We start from the raw sequence: 20,443 nt of genomic DNA on the forward strand, positions 1-20,443 counted from the left end.
CGCGGGGTCTGGGCGAGCCGACCCGCCGCCGCCGCCGCCACGGCCACCACCCGCCGCGCCGCCTCCGGGCCCGTCTGCGTCGCCGCTGCCGGCGCCGGCGCCGGCCAGGGGAGCCGTCGTCCTCCAGGCCCGGGCCTGCGGAGGGGGCGTCGCTAAGGCGAGGGGAGCTGGCAGCGCGGCCGCCGCAGGACTCTGCGCTCACCGCCGCCGCGCCGGGGCCCGGGCTCTCGTCCTCATCGCTCGCGCCTGGCACGGGCAGCTCTCTCCTCAGAGCCCGGCTCCCGGGCCGCCCGGAGTCTCCGCCGAGCCCCACCTCAGGGAGGGGCTCACCGGCCGGGGCTGCCCCCCACCGCGGCGGCCGCCGCCGCCGCCGCCTCCTCGCCGAGCGGCCGGCTCCCTCCAACTGCCTCCCAGAAGAGGGAGCCCGAGCGCTCCCCTCGGCGCCGCGCCCTGAGGCGGGGGCGGGGCGGCGCACTACCGCTCCCAGAAGGCCGCGCGCAGGGAGGAGGCGGTGCGTTCGGCGAGCGTGGCCTGCTGGGAGTTGGAGTCCCTCGCCTGTAGGCGCGTAGGCTAGCTTGCGCGTCGCGTGTACCTCTCGCCGCCTCGGTTCTCGCGGGACGAGGGCGGGGCGGCTCCCCGGTGCCCGCACGCGGTTCCGGAGGGAGCGCGCCGACCGGCTGGCAGAGTGGGGCTGCGAGCTGGCGGGCGCGCCATGGGGAAGGCCAGGCCGGCGGCGGCGCGCAGGAAAGGCCCCGGGGCCCCGGCGGGGGCGCCGGGCGGCCGCGCGAGGCCCAACCCCAACCCGTTCGAAGTGAAGGTGAACCGGCAGAAGTTCCCGGTGCTGGGCAGAAAGGCGCGCCACGCCGTGGGACAACCCGGGGTGTCGCGCGCGCGGGCCGTCCAGAAGGTAAGGGGCGGGGGCCGCGCCGCGGGGACCTGCCGGCGGGGCGGGGGCGGGGGCGAGGGGGGGGGTCCGGAGAGCGCTGGAATCCTGGGGTCTCCAACAGCGTCCGATGGTTAGGTTGGTGAGTGCCCGGGCCGGGGGTCCCCCCCCCCCCCCGATCTTCCCAGCGCGCGCTGCAGGGAGCCGGCCCTGGGAAGCTGGCGCTCGGTGGACACGCGGCGCGCGTCTGCGCCTGCCCCTCGGTTCCACGGGGCGCCCGTGCACGCCTCTTCCAGCCTGTCCTCGCAGGGACTTGGAGCCTCTGGTCCAGGGGGCGCGCATCCTTTTCTTCGCAGGGCAGGGATGTCACCGATGTTGGGAGAACGAGTGCATCTGTCTTTCCAAGCACAGCACCGTGTCCTTCGCGGGGAGACTGAAACGCAGCCTTGTGTGCTTACCGTCCCAGACTATTCTGCGCCTTTCAGCCTCTGTGCAGGTGGCATTCCGTGTTCGGCCTCTGAGACGCGTTCTTGGGTTTAACAATATTCAGTAAGACGCATAGTATACTACTGAAAAAATTAAGGTGGGTGGAAAAGTTAGGGTACAGAAAGGACCTGCAGGTTTCCCAGGGTCTCAGCTAAGGGCTGGGCTTCACTGGGTTTGAATGTCTGTGAAGCCTGAAGTTCCCTCCTAGCTGCTGGGGGTTAAAGGTCAGTGAGGACTTGACCCCAGCCTTCCTGGGCCCGCCCTCCGTGTTCTGCCTTGCAGGGCGCTATCCAGTCCTTCTCTGAACTGAATGGAGTGTCATCCTTACTGCAAGGACCTGACAAGACTAACGTCGGGGGCTGATGAGGCCCCCAGGGCAGGTGTGGGGCACCGTGGGGGACCGGGTGACGTGCGCTCCAGAGCAGCTCTGTTTCCACCAGCTAAGCGTGTTTTCTCATTTCTAAAGCAGGGATAATAATATCCATCCTTTCCCTAATGGTCGTTGTAAGATTAAATAGCATATATTAAGCGTTGCCCAAACACTAGACATTATTCTTGTTTCTCAGCTTGTCATTCTCAGACCCCTTCACAATCTGGCCACAACCTATTGTCCTTGCTTTGCCTCTTGCAACTCAGTTTGTCCAAAAGTCCTGTCTTATCCCCCCAAATCCCTCAGGGGCCAGCACAAGTCACCACTTCTGATACTTTCCCAAGCCCTGCGGCCCCAGTAGGGCAGGGTGCTCATCCCTGTAGTACCTGACAGAGTCACCTCTGTGCTCCGTGCTCTGGCCTGCGGTGAATGGCCCAGAGGCAGGTGTTGGTGCCTCCTCCCATCCCCGGTGCTTTGGGGGCTCAAGTCAGAAGGTATGATAGGAAAATCAGAAACTCCTTCACAGAGGGAGTCACACTCGAGATTGGAAGGGTGAGCAAAATGTTACAGGTGGGGACGAAGGCCTGTTGTCCCGTCACAGAGTGTGTGGCACAGCGTGGGGTGGGAGAGCTCAGAGCTGTCCAGAGGGGACTCAGGTCATCCAGGGCAGGTAGAGCGTGCGGTGAGTGTCGGGGCACGCGGGGCAACAAGATGGGCCTGTTCTCATCGGTGACCGTCCGTCAGAAGTCTATGCACTGTCCCATGTGTCTTCTGCTCCAGTCAGTGGGCAGTGCTCTGGGTAGCACTTGCGCGCACAGCGAGACTGCAGGTGTGGTGTCAGCGCCACCCCGCAGCCCAGCGTCGCTCTCCTCCGTTCTCACTCACGTGGTGAGATAACCAGAGTTGACGTGTCTGTCATCCCTCCCAGTGGAATAGGCGTTGTATCAAGAAGTGTGTATTGAATCCTCACAGTCAGCCTTATGAGGGAAGTACTGGTATTATCCCCATTTACACATGAGAAAACGGAGACAAGGAACCGTTCCAGAACTTTCTTCAGGTCAGGATTGGGGGTGCCGAGACCCAAACCCAGAGTTGAGCAGGTAACAGACAGCAGTACCTGTGCCCGGCTCTGTCCTGAGCCATCTTGTGTAAATTCTTGTGATCCCATAATCCTGTAGCAAGGGGAGACCGCTGGGGACAGAAGTGCTAGGTGCCCCCCCCCCCCCCCCCCCGCCGAGTCTGAGCTGTCACACTCAGGACTGCACCTTGTAGGCCTCACACGCATGGATGATCACGAAAGTGCTGTGGGTAGTGGTTGGGGGGGGGTCCCAGTAACCTTTAGCAAGTAGACAAGTTTGCAGATCTGGAGTCCAAAGGGAGCCAGGATCAGCTGTATACAAATGAAGGCATCCGTGTGACAGAGAGAAAATAGGCAGGCCTACTACAGTTTCTGTGTAATTGTGGCCAACGTGCATGGCGTCCTTTTCACCTCCTGGCTCGTTTCCTTGCGGCTAGAAGCTCAGCTCCTCTGGCGTCTCTACCTGACAGAGCAACTTCCGCGTACTCATCGTTCTGCTCTATTTTGGTTGCTGCTGTTTTTCTTTAACCTCTAGTACCGGGCACGGAAGTCCAAGGCACGCCCTAGAGAGCCCCCCAAGCTCCAGACACAGTCCTCTCTGCCTCCGTTATGTGGGGGCAGCCTGCTTCCTCAGTAACTGAGATCCGTCTTTCCAGCCAGTAGATTAGCCCTTTTCCGACTGTTGGTGGCGGTGGCCTCGGGCATCCAGAATGGCCGTGACAGTGGCATCTTATAATTCATTGGAACCATCATGTGTCCCCTGGTGGGAGCATTTCCTCTTTAGGGACCAAGATCGCCGAGCCATCAGAGCTCAAGGTTGCCAGGACCGACACTAGATTTTTCTGTGATCTGTTTTCCAGCGCACCCAGACGTTACTGAAGGAATACAGGGAAAGAGATAAGTCCAACATTTTCACAGATAAGCGCTTTGGGGAGTACAGTAGCAACATGAGCTCGGAGGAGAAGATGGTGCGGAGGTTTGCCCTGGAACAGCAGGTGCGCACGGCGGGGGGAGGAGGGTCTGATGCCACAGTTGTCCACAGAAGCCAAACACGAGGCGGTTGCCCCGTCGTTCACTTACACTTGTGCGGGCGCTCCCCCACAAGGTCCAGTGGCAAGTGCGGCGCCTTGTCTGCCGCCAGCCGGGTGGAAAAGTATCTTGACTCGAGGACAACACGGTGTCCTGAGTTCTTGACTGCAGTGCGGCTCACGGCCCGGTCGGGTGGAGAGCCAGTCGGTTGTGGGACATTGGCGGGATTTGCCCGTGGCTCGGGCGGGCGCACTTATCCTGTTTACCTCCTGCGGGTGCTGTTTGTCTCTGGACCATTGCTCAGATGGCCCAGGAAATCTGATGTGCTTGGGCTACGTTGTCACATTAAACAAATAGTGGAAAAATAACTAGGTTTTGCTGCTTAAATGGATTGGAAATTTTAGGAAGCTGATTTTTTTTTTCTTCTGTCAGCGGCAACATGAGAAAAAAAGCATCTACAACCTAAATGAAGATGAAGAATTAACTCATTGCGGCCAGTCTTTGGCAGACATCGAAAAGCATAACGACATTGTCGATAGTGACAGCGACCCTGAGGAACGCGGAACGCTGTCTGGTAAGGACCCCGGGAGCGAGGGACAGTCTGCTAGTTCCGTCTTCTGTGCCTTTCTCTTCGCAAGGTTCATTGTGGAGATTTTTTGTGTATGCTTACCTGCTAAACGTGGTCACTTAGGTGGTCCTAGCTCACCGTGATGAAGGTGAGCGCTTGGTACCTCCGCGTTGACAACCTGGTCTCCACAGGGCGAGTGGCCTCAGGCTTCTCGGCACAAGAGGCTGTGATGCTCGGGTGACTAGGGGAGAAGTCGGGTTCCATGTGTTCCTAGCCTTGGGTCTTGGGGGCTCAGCTGTTCATTAGACATTTCCTGGCAACCTTTGAATCTGGTTATGAGCTCATCAAAACCCAGGTAACTTAGAAAAGAAAAGCTCTGGGCGCCTGGGTGGCTCAGTTGGTTGAGCGACTGCCTTCGGCTCAGGTCATGATCCCGGAGTCCTGGGATCAAGTCCCGCATCAGGCTCCCCGCTCGGCGGGGAGCCTGCTTCTCCCTCTGACCTTCTCCCCTCTCATGCTGTTTCTCTCTCTCTCAAATAAATAAATAAAATCTTTAAAAAAAAAAAGAAAAGAAAAGAAAAGCTCTTACTTTTGAACATACGTGTGTTTATAACTTTACAAATGAGTCACCCGGAAACACGTTGTGTTTTGTCCGGCTGCGTCGTGCAGTGTCCTCCCCTAGAGTAGGAGAGGTTCGTCGTAAAGGTCAGCCCTGCCAGGTAGTTCTTCCCTCGTTGTGATGGAGGTGTGTGGGAGGGGTCAGAGGGTTCCCAGGGCTTCAGCCGGAGCACCTGCTAACATGGGAGTGCCAGTCACTGAGACGGGCTACCCTGTGACACACACCAGCTTGGGGCAGTTTGAAATGCTGCTGGATGAGCCACGAGAACTGGTGAATCCACCCCAGAGGGGCGGCAGGAAGCCAAGGGGAGTGACGGGAGAGTTGGGGAGAGTCAGGACTGAAGGCGGGGTTCCAGAAGCCGTGGTGGGAGAAGGTGGTGAGGAACGCCTCAGCAGGAGAGAAATCCGATAATGACCCGATAGAATAAGAAGAGTTGATTTGGGACAAAGGCAATTGAGTTGCTTAGGTCATTTCCTTGGGTAGCTGGGAAGGGACAGCCCAACCAATTGAGCCCCAGGGCTGCTCTGGGGGGGTTGGGGGTGCTGAGAGCGGGGGGGGGAGTGGAGCGCCCCCGGCCCTGGTGATTCACTGCCAGGCGGCCTCGAGAGCCCGGCCGGAGTCGGCGGTTCAATACGCGGGCTCCTGTTCCCCGCACACACATCCATCTGCACAGGCACGGCCAGGAACAGGTGGCCTCACGAGCAAGGGGGCGGGAGCTGCGGGCCCGCTATGGGAAAGCAGCCTGAACGTTCTGTTTCTGTTACTGGCAGGAGATTTGGGGGAAATTTCTTCCCATGCAAGCTTCCATTTTCTCATCTGAGATTCTGGGTTTTTTTAAGGTTTCTGTCCATTCCCAAGTGGTTGATTCCCACAGGGTTTTCTCTTTTCTGCTGCAGTAACGGGGCCAGCTAACCGTCAGGGGCCCCTGCTGCGGGTGCAGTCTCCTGCCTCAGGACCTTCCAGTCTCGGAGCCCCTGCCCGAGGAGGCGTGAGGGATGCAGGTTCTCCGCCGCCCAATCCTGGGCTCTCTGTCCCGAGACGCAGACTCTGCCTTGTTTTACTGCATTTGCTGATCATTCACGAGATTTGAACACAGTTGACAAGTAGCGCCTTGGTGTTTCCAGGTGTTGGGTCACGGTCAGGGGGTATTTTGTGGCTCTGGGTTTTCTCAGGGTGGTTCATCCTGGGGATTTCTTTTTTTTTTTTTTTTAATGATTTTATTTATTTATTTGATAGAGACACAGCGAGAGAGGGAACACAAGCAGCAGGAGTGGGAGTGGGAGAGGGAGAAGCAGGCTTCCTGCTGAGCAGGGAGCCCGATGCAGAGCCCGATGCGGGGCTCAATCCCAGGACCCTGGGATCGTGACTGAGCCAAAGGCAGACGCTTAACGACTGAGCCACCCAGGTGCCCATCCTGGGGATTTCTTATGTGCCTGTGGTCTCGTGCAGCTACGGCGCGGGAGGATTATTTTCTTGAATATGGGATCGGTTCTCAAATCTGCACTTGGATAAACGTTGGCGGACCAGTGCAGGAACCGGTTTGTGCGCTAGCACCAGCCTCAAAGATGCCTTTTCTGCCCTTTGTCCCCAGCCGAGCTGACTGCCGCCCATTTCGGAGGCGGTGGCGGGCTCCTTCATAAGAAGACCCCACTGCAGCAGGGAGGGGAGGAGGAGAAGCCGAGGTCACGCAGAGAACTCATCGAAGAGCTCATTGCAAAGTCCAAGCAGGAGAAGGTGTGTTAGCGCTCCTGGTGGGGCGCTCTGGCCCGGGACCCTCACCAGAACGGCTCCCGGGCTTGGCTTTCCTTGTATGTGTGTGGGCTGTGTTTAACGTTTTCTGTGAATTTAATAGAAGCATTCGTTTTGAATGGGAATATTTTACGTTTCATCTTTGCGTACACTTCTCACGGTCTGTTGTGTTTTGGGAGGACTTGGGGTGTCTTTGGTTGGTTGGTTTTGTGTGTTGACGTGAATCGCTGTCTTTACTACCAGCAAACTGCTCAGAGCATCCAGATGAACGGTTGATGGCAGGGACTTAGTTCTGTGTGTTGAGATTTTGTAGCTTCGCTTTTCTAAGATACTCATTTCTCGGGGTGTCTCGTGCTGCCCATACGAACGCATTGATTTCGGCTGCTCACTCCGGCCCCGCGCTGGCGGCATGCACCACCTTGCTCTCTCTCCCCAGAGGGAGAGACAGGCACAACGGGAAGGCGCCCTGGAGCTCACAGAGAAGCTGGATCAAGACTGGAAAGAAATCCAGACTCTCCTGACACACCGAACTCCCAAGTCCGAGAACAGGGATAAGAAGGAGCACCCCAAGGTGGGTATCAAGTGGACCAGACCTTTCCATGGGGAAGGGTGGAGGCCAGCGTCCCTTCCGGCCTGCTCCTTGACGTGGATAGCTGCCTTCCTTTCTCTTAGATCCTCTGTCTTCCAGTGAGCTTTCGTGGAGTTTCCGGATCCGTGTGGTGTCCATGTAGAGCTAGACAAAAAGAGACTTCAGTATCTAGTCCTGGATAATTAAACTAAAGAAAACAGTTGTTTCTGGTATGAAAAATCCTTCAACGGGAGGCCTTCTCCAAACGGTGTTTGATTTTTCCCATCACACGTCTGCACATCCATATATACAGTTACTTAGCTTTTCCTCCAAACGGTGTACGGCTCCTACCACATCCTTTTTAGTCTACAAATTGTTGGAAAAGCAGCATTCACCTGCGTGTCTGGCTTCTAGGTGGCCAGCCGTCCACCTTTGTGGGCCACTGACACTGTGGCTGCCACCTTTACCCCAGCCCGTTTTGTGGGCTTCATGCCTAATGAGCAATGTTTAGTTTTGTTAAAGCAGGTATGTTCTGAGAAGAATTTCCCAGGAGTGAAATATCCTATGTGACCTTAAAGGGTCCTACAGATTGATTAGAACAGTTTTCTTTCAAGAAGGAAAGACTTGGGTATGGTTTGGCTCGGGGTCGCTGCTGTCTCCCGGGTCCTCCTCGCTCGGGTCTTCATGGTGTCCTTCATGGTGTCCAGACGTTACCGGATACTTAGGAAGCCGCCTGTGCAGATCATTTAAAAAAGCAAAAACAACTAAAAGTGAAAAGTTTCTTCTTTCTACCCTAGCCTGACGCGTATGACATGATGGTTCGTGAGCTGGGCCTTGAAAGGAAGGCCCAGCCCTCTAACAGGATGAAGACGGAAGAGGAGCTGGCGAAGGAGAAACAGGATCGGCTTCAGAAGCTGGAGGTACTGGTGTGACCGTGACCACGACGGGGCCGCAGGGCCCAGCGCCACGCGGGGGGGGGGGGGGGGGGCGGCGGGGCACCGCGGGTCCTGGGTTTGAGGCCTTTCTTCTCCGTTTTGTGAGGTGGGCTGCAGATGGCGCTGTTTTATCAAAGGACTCTTCTTAGACTGTTTAAAGTTTGTTTCTTTTACTACAAATAAATTCCTTTTTTTGATATAAAAGCAAGAAAATTGCAAACGATACCCCAAATATACCAAATAAATGAACGCTTGCTCTAATCCCCTTACCTCAGAACAGCTGCTAACAATCTAGTGCACGACCTTCTCAGCTCGTTTTCTGTGCCTTAGAAAAGGCTTTTAAAATTTCGTTACTCTAAAACAAAAATGAACATTGACACACTGTTCTGTACGTGGCCCTTTAGTCCAGCCCCACCCGGGCTTCTTCCCGGCCGGCGGCCTGTGCGCAGACAACCTCCTGCTTGAGCCCCCCGAGGCGTGGCTGCGCAAGGGGGAGGGAAGTCTGTGTAGCTCAGCCAGAAAGGCCTTAGAAGCATGGGCCTGCCTTGCGGGCGACTAGACGCACTTGTGCCATGATATTTGTTTCCATTTGTGTGCGGTAGGAGGTCCCTGCACACTAGGGGGAAGGCGGACTCGGAGCCCCCGGCCTGGGGACCATGGCCTGCAGGAGGGCAGGGCCGGTGTGCCTCCCACGACGTGCTTCCTTCCCATCCAGGCCGCGAGACTGCGGAGGATGCGTGGCGAGGACGAAGCCGGCGATGCTAGAAAACCAAAGCACCTGTCCGCGGACGACTTAAATGACAGCTTTGTTCTGGACAAAGACAACAGGCGCTTGCTTTCCTACACAGTAAGGAGTTTGCCTTCGCTGGCTTACTTGCTCTCTGAATTCAGAAGCACGGTTTCTGGTATCTGAGAGGGTCATCCCAGATGGAAGGTGAATTTGTAAAAATGCCCGTGTGCTCTGCGTCTGGGAGTGTGTGGCGGGTCCGATCCCGCACCTGCGGGCAGGCTACCTGGAGAAGGGGCACGCCAGCCTCGTGCTGTGTCCTCGCTCACCGACATCGGCTTCCTCCACTCGTAAGTGTGTGGTTATCTTCAGGATCAGCGCTGCTGTTGCGGGAGCCGGTAAAATACTTGAGTTTCTACTACTCTGTTAGGTCTACACCCTTTCCCCTTCAGAGTGAATCAGCCTGGTTTCAGGGAGGAAATAGAGGAGGAGGCCAGGCATGTTGAGCACAAGGGGACCCGAGGTACTGGGTGCTCACAGAACACCCGGGTATTTGGCAGGAGAGCGTAGTCAAGGGTTAGCCCCAGGTGTTGAGGGCCCGCCACCTCCAGGTGCAGCCCAAATGTCAGGAAGCCCCTGCTGACCCACCGTTTCGCAACCCTGAAGCCAGTGGTGGGAGGCTGCAGACACAGCTGCTGGAGCCCATGGCCACCAGGGCGCCTGCCACACCGTGGGTCCCTGCTGCTCCCCGGCAGAAGCTGAGCCTTGCCCGGAGCCCTGGCGGCAGGACTCAGGAAGCCGTTCCCCGGCCTGCTGGCCCTGAGGCTCCGGGGCTCGCCGTCTGGCACGGAGCTGGCGCGGAGGGCGGGTGCGGCACTCGGGGCCCCTGCTCCTTGTGGCTGCAGCGTCCAGCGTCGCTACGGGATGTTCCCTCGGGGTAGTGAGGCCTGTGGTCCCCCTGCTCTACCCTAGGATGGAAAGATGAGCATCAAGGAAGAGCAAAGCAGGGAAGCTAGTGACGGCGGGAGCGAAGAGGAGCAGGGCGAAGACCCGAGCGAGGAGGACCCGGGAGACAGCAGCGACCCCGAGGGGCACTCGGACCTGGAATCGGATGCGGGGAGCGAGGAGGACCGTGGGTGGCCAGACAGAGAGCCCCGGCCAGCCCCGGGGGAAAGGATGACAAGCGATGGTCACAAAGCTCGAGAACTTGCCAAAACCGAGCTGCCCTATACGTTTGCAGGTAGACAGATGCTGGGTTTTCTTACATGTCGGGATGACCTCTGTGACCTGGCGACAAGTCTTCCTCGCTGGGACCGAGGGTGCCCTTCTGGGCATGTGGGTACATGCCCACCGATACATCTGGGTTCGCGAGGAGCATGGTCCTCCTCCGCAGTGTCTGGCCAGAGTGTTGGCCAGCTTCTGTCATGTGGCTGTGGACAGTTTCATGGGCCGGCCGCAGCATGAGGGCAACACGCCTTGCCGCTGGAGGTCGTCGTGCTCTTTCCGTGGCCAGCCTTTTGTGGTGGAAATGTGGCTGCCACAGAGAGCTGGGGCGGGGCCTGGGAGATGGGGGTCACCTGTGAGGAGGCTTCCTATGTGCCGACCTGGGCACTCGTTCGACCACATAACCCCTTGCAGCGAATGTTGTGTGTTGTGTGGTCTGGTGCGTGGAGAAGAATCATCCAGTTCTAGCGAGCGGTCTTAAATTGTCCTGTGACTTACAGTCACTTCCAGAGGCTGGCTCCCTCGGGCACGGCCTGCGATCGGTGGGAATCTGGGGTGGTGACCGCACTCTGCCACATGCCTCCTTCCAGCTCATTCTGGGCCAGTGTGGACACTAAACCCAGTGTCTGCTGCCTGGTCGCTGATCAGTAGCCCGTCTCACCGCCCCTCTCCCCCTGGACACGCCAGAGCACCTATTAGATCCACCGGTGGTGGTCCTGGTGGGAGGTAAAGCGTGTCTGAAATATGCGTGAAGTTCTCTCGTGGTGAAGTGATACCACCCCTGTTCTGTTTCGTTTTTAATCTCTGTGTGATCAGAAACATGATTCTCTTTTTAATTATCAACCGTGGGGTGTGTTTTGCATTTTTGACAGCCCCTGAATCCTACGAGGAACTGAAATCCTTATTATCAGGAAAAACGATGGAGGAGCAGCTTGTGGTGGTGGAGAGAATTCAAACATGCAACCATCCGAGTCTCGCCATGGGAAACAAAGCAAAACTGGAAGTACGTGCCTCATGTTGGGAGTGTCAGGGCGGCCCCCCACCCCCGTGTGTGTCCGAGGTGCGTGCGCCTCAGCCCCCTGCGGCTACAAGCGCCCCGTGCTGTGACCCTGCCACGAGCCCCGGAGGGGGTGCTGTTGCCCTCCACTCGCAGGTGAGGGAGACCGAGGCCCTGGGTGTGTGGCTCACATGGCCTCAAGCGGGAGAGCGAGCCCTTCAGGGAGACGAGGACTTGGAAAGTGCCTTTTCTTCTCCACGAGTGCTGCCCATTTACGGATGAGGCACAGGGCTGGGCGCGTTCTTGGTCTGAAGACCTGGGTGCTGTCTGCCATTCTGCAGAAGCACACGCCCCAAGCCCTTCTGCTGACCCACCCCTCCTGGTGTGGAACCAGCTTCTTGGCCTGCACTTTGCCAGGTGCTCCCGTCAGTGGCCCCGGGGCTCATGTGCACACGTGTTAGCCAGAACGTAGGGGGCGGCCCCTGCGAGCCTGCGGTTTTATTCTGCGGGTCGGCACTGAGCTCTGCTCCCAACCCGTGTTTCTGCAGAAACTGTTTGGCTTCCTTTTGGAGTACATTGGAGATTTGGCTACAGATGATCCACCAGAACTCAGAGTAATTGATAAATTGGTTGTGTAAGTAACAATGGCAGGTTGACTGGAATGCGGGGCAGAGGTGAACAACTCTTTTCCTGTTCGCAGTCATAAAACTATGTCTCGGAGTTAGTAACGTTGACCTTGTAAACAGGCCCCCTGGCATATGCTAGCTACAGTGATTTCAGTGACCACAGCCCCCTCAGAGTGGTGTTAGCACACTGCTCCCATCACCCTGGGGATGGACACGCTGTTAACTACAAATAAGTCAACTTTAAGACAGTTGAACACTTCATCCTTGCTCGTGCTTTTTGGAGGCTTATTTTGTGTTTCGTTCACCAGTGAAATTTCAAGCTCTGCTTGGACGGGCCGACGGGTGTTTGGGACACGTGGTAGACTGTGTCCTGGTATTGTCCAGAAACCCGCCTACTCCAGGTCCACACTTCAGAGGGACCCGACAGGCTGGTGCTGCGAGCATCAGGGAGGCCAGCCCCTCTGGTCTTCCCGTTCCCGCCCTGCCCAGGGACGGCTGAGCCTTCGCTCCACGAGGACGCCCCGTGAAAGCAGAGACTGGAGCGTGGCTCCTGGCCCCTGGTTGGCTGGAGGGAGGTGTGGTAGATGGAGGGTTAGTGAGCACCAGGGCCCCAAAGGGGCCTGTCTGGGGCCAGCCACATGCTGCGCACCCCACGTCCCCGTGCCACCTTCTGTCGGTACCACAGTGTTTGTGAGGAACCAGTAAGTTCCTGTGGACAGCACCTTGGAACCGTCCGCCGAGTCTGGCTCGGAGAACGTGCTCCTTACGGCGTTATGCTTCTGCCATCGCTACTGAGAGATTACTACTTTCTAGGAGGTGGCAAAAGTACGTAGAGATTGTTATAAAACAAACGTGTTAGAAGCAGTATCTTGATCGCCAAGAAGGGCAGCCAGACCAGTAAGAGGAAAAATGGGTTCGTCCAGGGGCTTCTGGGCTAACTTGCTCAGCTAGCAGGTGACTTCACCGGAACATGGTGAACGTGAGATTTGGGGGCTTTCTTTCTGATTTCATTACCTGAGGTCATTTTCCCCTGACCTGTGTTTCTGATTAACAGGCAGTTATATAATCTTTGCCAGATGTTTCCTGACTCTGCAAGCAACTCCATAAAATTTGTCCTCCGAGATGCCATGCACGAGATGGAAGGGGCTATTGAGGCCAGAGGCCGGGCGGTGTTTCCGGGCCTGGACGTGGTGAGCAGGGACTTGGTCCCAGGCACAGGGGGCTGGTGCTGTCGGCCGGCCAGAAGGGGTGGCTGAGTGGAATGTACGTGGTTTGGAGGGTTCACCATGCCCTCGAGCTTCTAGACTGAGCTGGAGAACAGACCAGAACAAGGTGGGAAGGACTGTTTACCCGCGAACAAGTCACTGAAATATGTTTCACTGCTTCAGTTCCGTGCGAATGGGGCTGTGTGTGGCCTTCGTGGTGAAGAGGCTTTAGGGCCAACAGAACGAGTGTGTGTTGGGAAGAACTGAGCCCGGAGCCCTGGCCCTGCTGTGGCCCCACTGAGACACCCGAGCCCCTCTGAGGGCTCTGACAGCCCTGTGGTGGCTGCAGGCCACCTCGGCAGCATCTGTGACCTCGCAGAAACACTTGCTCCGTCTGTTCCGTGTTCTAGGATTTCTGTAGAAATGAAAAACCGTGATTAACAAAAACTCAAAAACATAGGGTCTGTGTTCCTGGTTTTAGTGGGCCCCCCAAAGTGGGATCTGAGTCAGTGTCCATGAGCCTTCTTCTGTAAGCCTCGGCCCTCGGCAGACACTTCCTGTGTCACCGGAGTGGCCTGTTCCTGCAGAGACCGTGTGACAGGTCCCACCCAGCTCCTCCAGTGAGCTGTGCGGCCGTCTCTTTGCCTGTAAGCAGGGGTGGGGGCTGCAGTTACGCTTCCCGTGAGGTTCGTGACTGCGGCACGGCTGGACGCAGCGGTCAGTACACGGGCTGTCACCGTCACGAGTGTTCCCTTGGTGGACACTCGTGGTCTATTGCTGGCGAAGCGAAGACAAGCAGCGGGCTGGGTGCGGGAGGCCGCGTGCGCTCTCCCTTCCCCTCTGCCTCCCTGAGCCTGTGTCCTCTGGAGTCCCAGGTCAGGGGGGCTCTGCGGAAGGGGGAAGTGGGGCTCCAGGGTGTGCCTCACATGGTCAGAGTGGTCCAGTTCAGGGGGTTTGGGAGGATTTCTTGGTGCCTTTGGACCAGATGGAGGGCGTGCAGACCCTACCGAGCCAGGGTGCAGGGATGCTCTTCTGCTTCAGTGTGAAGCGGCCTCTCCGGTGCCTCCCGGGTGGGGAGCCCATGGGCGTGTCTGGCCGGGGCGGGGGGGGGGTCCCTGGAGAGTATCATCCTCTGAGTCAGCACTCCCGCTGCCACTGCGTGTTGCCTCGCGTGTCATTGTCGGGTGCGCAGGCCAGAGCCACGGCTCATGTTGGCTTCTTGGGGCCGAGCCAAGCCTGGTGTGGCGGGCGGACTCGCGCACATCCGTGGGGGGAGCCCGTCCTTCCTCCCCGTCCAACGCGTGTCTGCGCCCACGGCCTCCCCAGTAGCCTCGCCGGCCACCCAGCTTGTCTTCTCTCACTTGAAAAGTAAAGAGTAGTCTGACATAGCTTCAGTCTGCGTTTCTCTTACTGGGAGCCGAGCCCAGGACGTTTCCGTGTCTGCGAGGAATTCATGTCGGTGAGCAGTTCTCACCGTGTCCTCTGCCCACTTGTGTTAGGCCGTCGGGGTGTTCCTCAGCACTGAGCAGGCGCTCCGGCGGAGTCCGGCGTGTGCGTGTGCGTGTGAGTGTGAGAACGAGCATGCCCAGCGTGTGCGGGGAGGCGGCCGTGGAGGTGGGACGCCTGCAGGTGCGCCGCGGCCCCTCACCAGGAGGGTCAAAACCTGCTTTGGTCCTGGCCTGTGAGAAAGTCCGTGTTTTGAACTTCCTGTTACTTTCTCTGATCTGTGGTGACGCTCTTTCAGCTCGTTTATTTGAAAATCGCCGGGATGCTGTTTCCAGCCTCCGACTTCCGGCACCCCGTGGTGACGCCTGCGCTCGTGTGCATGAGCCAGCTGCTCACCAAGGTACGTTGGTGGCGCATGGCTCGGGCGGCCGAGTGAGGCCGTGGGGTGTCGCTGTTGTGGGCCGAGCGCAGGAAAGGCTCAAGGAAAGGGGCCTGCGAAGACGACCCTGGAAATGGCCCCAGATGAGGTTATGGAAGGTGTGGCACCAAAAAAGAGCCCTTGGAGTTAGTGGTGACGCACCGAGTGTGACGTGGGCTCTGTTCCCCTTTCGGCTTAAGAAGCCCGAGCAGTCGTGTTTCCTAGGCCGGCGTCTGGTGCACACTCTGTGGCGGTATTGCCACGTGGTGGGTCTTCGCAAAAGGGACGGAGCCTTGGGGCCGCGACGCTCTTCACCTGGTTTAATCCCACTCGACCCTGCTGCGGCGGGGGGCGGTGCTTGCTCCATGTGGGGGGAAGCTCTGGGGCCACAGACCTCAGCTGGGACGCCAGCCTCTGCAGCTAGCGCAGCCTTCCGGAACGTTCTTCCTGACCACTGACCGCGCCCTGTGCTCCTGTGCCAGTGCCCCGTCCTGTCTCTCCAAGACGTGGTGAAGGGCCTGTTCGTGTGCTGCGTGTTCCTGGATTACGTGTCTCTGTCGCGGAGGTTCATCCCTGAGCTCATTAATTTCCTCCTCGGGATCCTTTACATCGCAACCCCAAACAAGCACGGCCACGGTGAGTTGGTTGGACGGAGTTTTTTCAAGTGTGTTCTACTTCAGCTCCTTTAAAAGTCGTCCGTGCTCCTTGTAGAGAGCGTGGGACGTGGAAAGTTAGACATCAAACCCCGCCGTCCAGAGCAGTGGCCTCTCCTCTGCAGCTGGGCGGACACCCCCGCACCCGAGGGAACCGGGGCCCCACTCTTCGCACCACCACGGCCACCAGCGGCCACACGCGGCGAGTCCCATCCGTGGCGTGGCACCCAGATGACTGAGCTTACTGTCAAAAACTCATGAAACAGCTCAGTTCTTTTATGTTGATTCTGTGTTGAAATAACATTTTTATACTTGGGGTTAGATGAATGTATCATTAAGATCTTTTCTTCCTGTGCCACAAGAACGTTTGCGCTCCCTCCGTGCGGCCCCCATTGTTTCTAGTGCGCAGCGCTGTCTCTAGTTTCTAGAGCGCCGGGAATTCTGGAAGGAGTGACCATCAGAAGCCAGTTCTAGCGTCTGTTGACCTGCTAGGCTGTGCTGGTCTTAAGACCCCCCGCCCGCAGCAGCACCCGCGATACTGACCACTCACCGCTCCCCCGGGTTGTCGGGGCGCCGCCCGGTCTCCGCCCTTCGCTCTGTGTCCTAGGACCCCCTTTCCTGCCCCGATCCATCGTCCGTCGTATCTCCAATCCAATGCCACCACGTAGGCCGCGATGTCAGTCGTACTGAGCACTTCACCAGTGCCCGGGGCGGGGGGCGCTTCAGCCCCAGCAGCTCCTCCGTTCAGGACCCTAAGCACGCTGTCCTGCTTCCCCCACGTGGCCTCATAGCCAAAGCCCCGCGTGCAGCTGCTGCACGCAGCCTGCACTGACCGCCTCGCCGCGGACTCCTGTGCGCCAGGCCTGGGCCTAGGGAGGCACATTCTCGCCGGGGGGGGCTGTCGAAGTGGACACTGCAGTGGGGCACGCAGCAGGCCCCTCTCCCTTCACCCTGCCGCCGCCGGCTTTGCTGTGCCGGGCATACGCCAGGCCAGGCCGGCCGGGCCCGCTGCCTCAATTGTTCTTCCAGGTGGTGATGGGGTTGAGTCCACTCCATTGGCGTTTGTCCTCTGGGACAGGCCTTCTCTGACCTTAGTTTACTAGGTCACCTGTGCCACCTGCACCCGCTCTCCCCCCGCCCTTCCCCTGCCCTGCGTCTGTGGCCCACCGTTGTCTCTTTCTGATGCTCCGTCCTGTTAACTCCATCGTCCGGGCGTTGTCTACTGCCTGTCTCCCCCTCGATGTCAGGGGCCTGGGCTGTTCCCTCCGTCACCCCTGCGGAGGCTGTAACCCCACCTCTGTGGGGTGAACACAGGCTGCACGTGTCCGAAGTGACCCTTCTAACTGCGTCACCATGCAGAGCCTGCCCTGTGAGCCTGTGATGCTCAGAGGCCGCCTCTTTCCTTGTCCCGCTTGGACTTCAGGTTACACTCTGGTGCACCCTTTCAGAGCATCTGGGAAGAACTCGGAGTTGCTCTTGGTTTCTGACCAAGAGGACACGGCCACGTGGCAGAGAAGAGGCCTGTCCCTCGGCTGGGCCGGTGGACTGAAGGCCCAGACTAAGACGGAGGCCAACCACACCAGGTAGGTGGGGGGCTTGGGGCTCCAGGGAGGGTGTGCTCAGTGCCAGGCCAGCATGGAACCAGACACAACTGGGACCCCTGAGGATGCACCCAGTGTCACCTCTGCACATGGTACAGTCTTATGTGGGGGAAATCCTAAAGACTCTACAAAAAAGCTGTTAGATCTAATAAACTAATTCAGTGAAGTAGCACAATACAAAGTCGTCAAAAAATCGCTTGCGTTTTTATATGCAATGAACAATGGAAAAGGAAATGAGAAAATTCTGTTTACAACAGCATCAAAAAGAATAGAACATGGGAATTGAAAACCAAGGAGGGAGAGAGAATTGAGACAGAACCTCGTGGGCACTGTTAAGGAAGACAAAAGGGCAAGAAAACAGCTCGTGTTTGTGGATCTGAGGACTCCCCTCCAGACACCATCACACTGGGGCCTGGGTTTCAGCATGTGAACTGGGGGGGCACACACATTCAGCGCACAGGAGGGCTGGGGCTTTTTATCAGACGTCCTTCTGTTTTCTGATTTTTTAAAAGTATGGACTTGAAATATCCTTTTGTTGTGGTAAAAGAGACAACAGAAAGTTTACCATTTTCATCCTGAAGCCAACAGTTGAGTGGAATTCAGTACATTTCCATCCTGGTGCAGCCACCGCCTCCACTCACCCCCAGAAGTCCCCATTCGTAAGACAAATTGTACACCCATCCCACACTCACTCCGCAGCCCTGGCACCCCGCCCCCCACCCCCGGTCTGCCTTCTGTCCCCAGTACCTGGCTCCTCTGGGGACCTCCCAGAAGCGGGATCACAGTGTCTGTCCTCTCTGGCTGGTGTATTTCACTTTGTAGCATCGTGTCCTCCAAGGTCATCCATGTGGTGGCAGGTGTCAGAACGTCCTTCCCACTTAAGGCTGGATAACATTCCGTTGTGGGGATGGACCACGTTTTGTCCGTCCGTCCGTCCGCGGACACTAGGGTGCTTCCCTGTCTCAGCTGCTGCGCATAGTGCTGCCGTGAACATGGGGGTGCCGGCCTCTCATCCAGACCCTTCTTTTAATTCTTTGGGTACACAGGCAGAAGCAGAGTCGCTGGGTCATGCGGTAGCTCTAGGTCCCATGGTTTTGAGGGCCGCCCCCCACTGTTGCCTCCCTGCCAGTTTCTCTGTGTCCCCCCAGCACTTATTTTTGCAACAGGAGCCATTCCCGTGGGTAAGAGGTGTTAACTCCATGTGGTTTTGATTGGCATCTCCCTGAAGAGGCGTGCCGCTGAGCGTCTGGCCATCTGCATGTCTTCCCCGGGAAATGTCTGGTCGCGTCTGTGAAAAGAGAAAAAACTTTCCCAGAACATGTGTATTATTTTTCAAGATAGTGTCGGCTTGATTTTGCAAAGAGTCATTTAAAAACTAAAGTGGAGCCACTCATTTTCAAGTTGCTGCCGCACTTCCCCCAGTGACCGACCCTGCTCAGGGACACGGGGCGTCTGTCCCACCCGCTGCCACGCGGGACGTGGACTCCATCCAGCCCCTGTTGGGTTTTTCAGAGCTGTTGGTTGGAGATCTTAATTTTTGCCGAGAGGATTGACACTGGCAGTGACTGAACCGAATGAACTGGTCCCCTTCTTGCCTCTGGCCCTGAAGCTGGGTGTTGCCCCCTTGCAGACTGTCCTGCCTGGCTGTGTGTCTGGCCTTGGTGAAGCGCTGCGTGCTACTCTACGGTCCGCTGCCATCCTTCCACACCATCGTGAGGCCGCTCAGAGCCCTGCTGACGGAGCACCTGGCCGGCTGCGGTCACCCCCCGGAGCTCCAGGTGAGGCCTCCCCCCACGCGGCCTTCTGCGCAGGCTCGGCCGCCTCTGTGAGTGGGGAGCAGGTTAGTGGGTGAGCTTGTCTTGAGGTGCAGCTCTAGAAACACCCATGGGAAATGACGGTAGTGGGATGACTTAGGAGAAGTGACCGTTCTCCCCGCACGAGGTCTTGCTCAGTGCCCGTGGTGTGGCCACCCCCCCCAGCCACCTGGGCTACAGTGAAGGCGCTCCCGTGTGTGTCCATAGGGGTGAGTCACTCATGCCCATTGTGACCAGTTTCTCTGGGGAAGGAGATTCCACGGTGTCTGCTGGACGCTGAAGCACTCCCCAGTGCCCAAGGAACCTTCTAGAAGGGCCTCAGGCATCTGTCGTCCTGCCAGTGGGAAGTGTGCGCAAGGGTGTGAGCTGTCCTGTGCGCAGGCCCCCCACTCCTGTCCACACGGCGGTGGGGCTCCCTCAGCTGTGCCCCCGTTTAGCAGAGGAGGCCCTGGGCCCCGAGGCCACGTGCCAGGCGGGCCTGCTGCAGCCCCAGCGTGCCCCCATGTTTCAGGAGCTGTGCCAGAGCGCACTGGCCGACATGGAAAAGCAGGAGCAGTGCTGTCGGCCACTGGTGTGTGAGAAGAGCAAGCCGCTGCCGCTGAAGCTCTTCACCCCCCGGCTGGTCAGAGTGTGCGTGTCGGCCGTGGGGCGCCACGTCGGGCGGCGGGGGTGGGGGCGGGGAGGCAGACGGGCTGGACCTGACGTTGGCTTTGCGCCTCAGCCTCGAGTTCGGGAAGAAGCAGGGAAGCAGCAAGGAGGAACAGGAGAGAAAGAGACTGATCCACAAACACAAGCGGGAATTTAAAGGAGCCGTCCGGGAGATCCGCAGGGACAACCAGTTCCTGGCTCGAATGCAGCTCTCAGAGACCCTGGAACGGTGAGCGGCGGCGGTGGCCGGGGCTGCCGGGGCTTCGGGCCAGGTCCCCGTGAGTGACTGCTGGCCCCGGGGCCTGGGCAGGCACGTTTCCTGCCACTCCGTGTGTGCTGGCCCGCGTGGATGCGAGCTGCTACTGGGTCACGTAGGGTAAAGGGCAAAAGCTGATGTAAAAATGGGGTTTTTTCTTTTTTTTTTTTTAAGGGACGCGGAAAGAAAACGAAAAGTGAAACAGCTTTTTAACAGCCTGGCCACACAGGAAGGTGAATGGAAGGCTCTGAAGAGGAAAAAGCTCAAAAAATAGTTTCCCAGACAGGACAGGGAGGTGCTGTGCACTGAACGTAATAAAGGCCGCCTTCCCGTGCGCCCGGGCTCTTCCCTGCGCTCCGGCCCCCGGGCTTCCAGGAGAATCAGGCCTCGCCAGCGAGCGGGGGCTTCTGCTCCATCCGGTGCAGACGCGCCTCCGTTAATCACAAGGTTTGGGACTGAGGGCAAGGTTGCGTTCCGTCTGGTACCACCCAATGAGGCAGGTGATGTGGGGCCCAGCGCGGGGGCTGACGTCACAAGGCCTGT

General features: G+C 58.0%; 1 protein-coding gene across 2 annotated transcripts; it reads left to right on the top strand.

Moving 5' to 3' along the window:
- Positions 1 to 588: 588 nt before the first annotated feature.
- NOP14 (NOP14 nucleolar protein) lies at positions 589 to 20,234 on the top strand. Of its 2 annotated transcripts, XM_028087879.2 has the most exons (18): positions 591 to 907; positions 3,678 to 3,812; positions 4,279 to 4,420; positions 6,625 to 6,767; positions 7,219 to 7,353; positions 8,148 to 8,270; positions 9,001 to 9,132; positions 9,985 to 10,252; positions 11,109 to 11,239; positions 11,782 to 11,867; positions 12,914 to 13,049; positions 14,809 to 14,910; positions 15,411 to 15,564; positions 17,005 to 17,164; positions 18,813 to 18,960; positions 19,508 to 19,626; positions 19,718 to 19,873; positions 20,075 to 20,234. In XM_028087879.2, exons 1-18 carry the CDS (start codon positions 713 to 715, stop codon positions 20,172 to 20,174), a joined length of 2,565 nt encoding a protein of 854 aa, XP_027943680.1. In that variant the 5' UTR covers positions 591 to 712; the 3' UTR covers positions 20,175 to 20,234. The 2 variants fall into 2 exon arrangements, with proteins under 2 accessions (XP_027943686.1, XP_027943680.1); XM_028087885.2 differs by lacking the exons at positions 18,813 to 18,960; positions 19,508 to 19,626; positions 19,718 to 19,873; positions 20,075 to 20,234 and adding an exon at positions 18,695 to 18,793 and having other exon boundaries at positions 589 to 907.
- Positions 20,235 to 20,443: the final 209 nt, after the last annotated feature.

This window comes from Eumetopias jubatus, unplaced genomic scaffold (assembly GCF_037043125.1).
Source record: "Eumetopias jubatus isolate StellerSeaLion01/CBP00866 unplaced genomic scaffold, mEumJub1_p1.0 scaffold_2, whole genome shotgun sequence".
Lineage (NCBI taxonomy): Eukaryota > Metazoa > Chordata > Mammalia > Carnivora > Otariidae > Eumetopias > Eumetopias jubatus.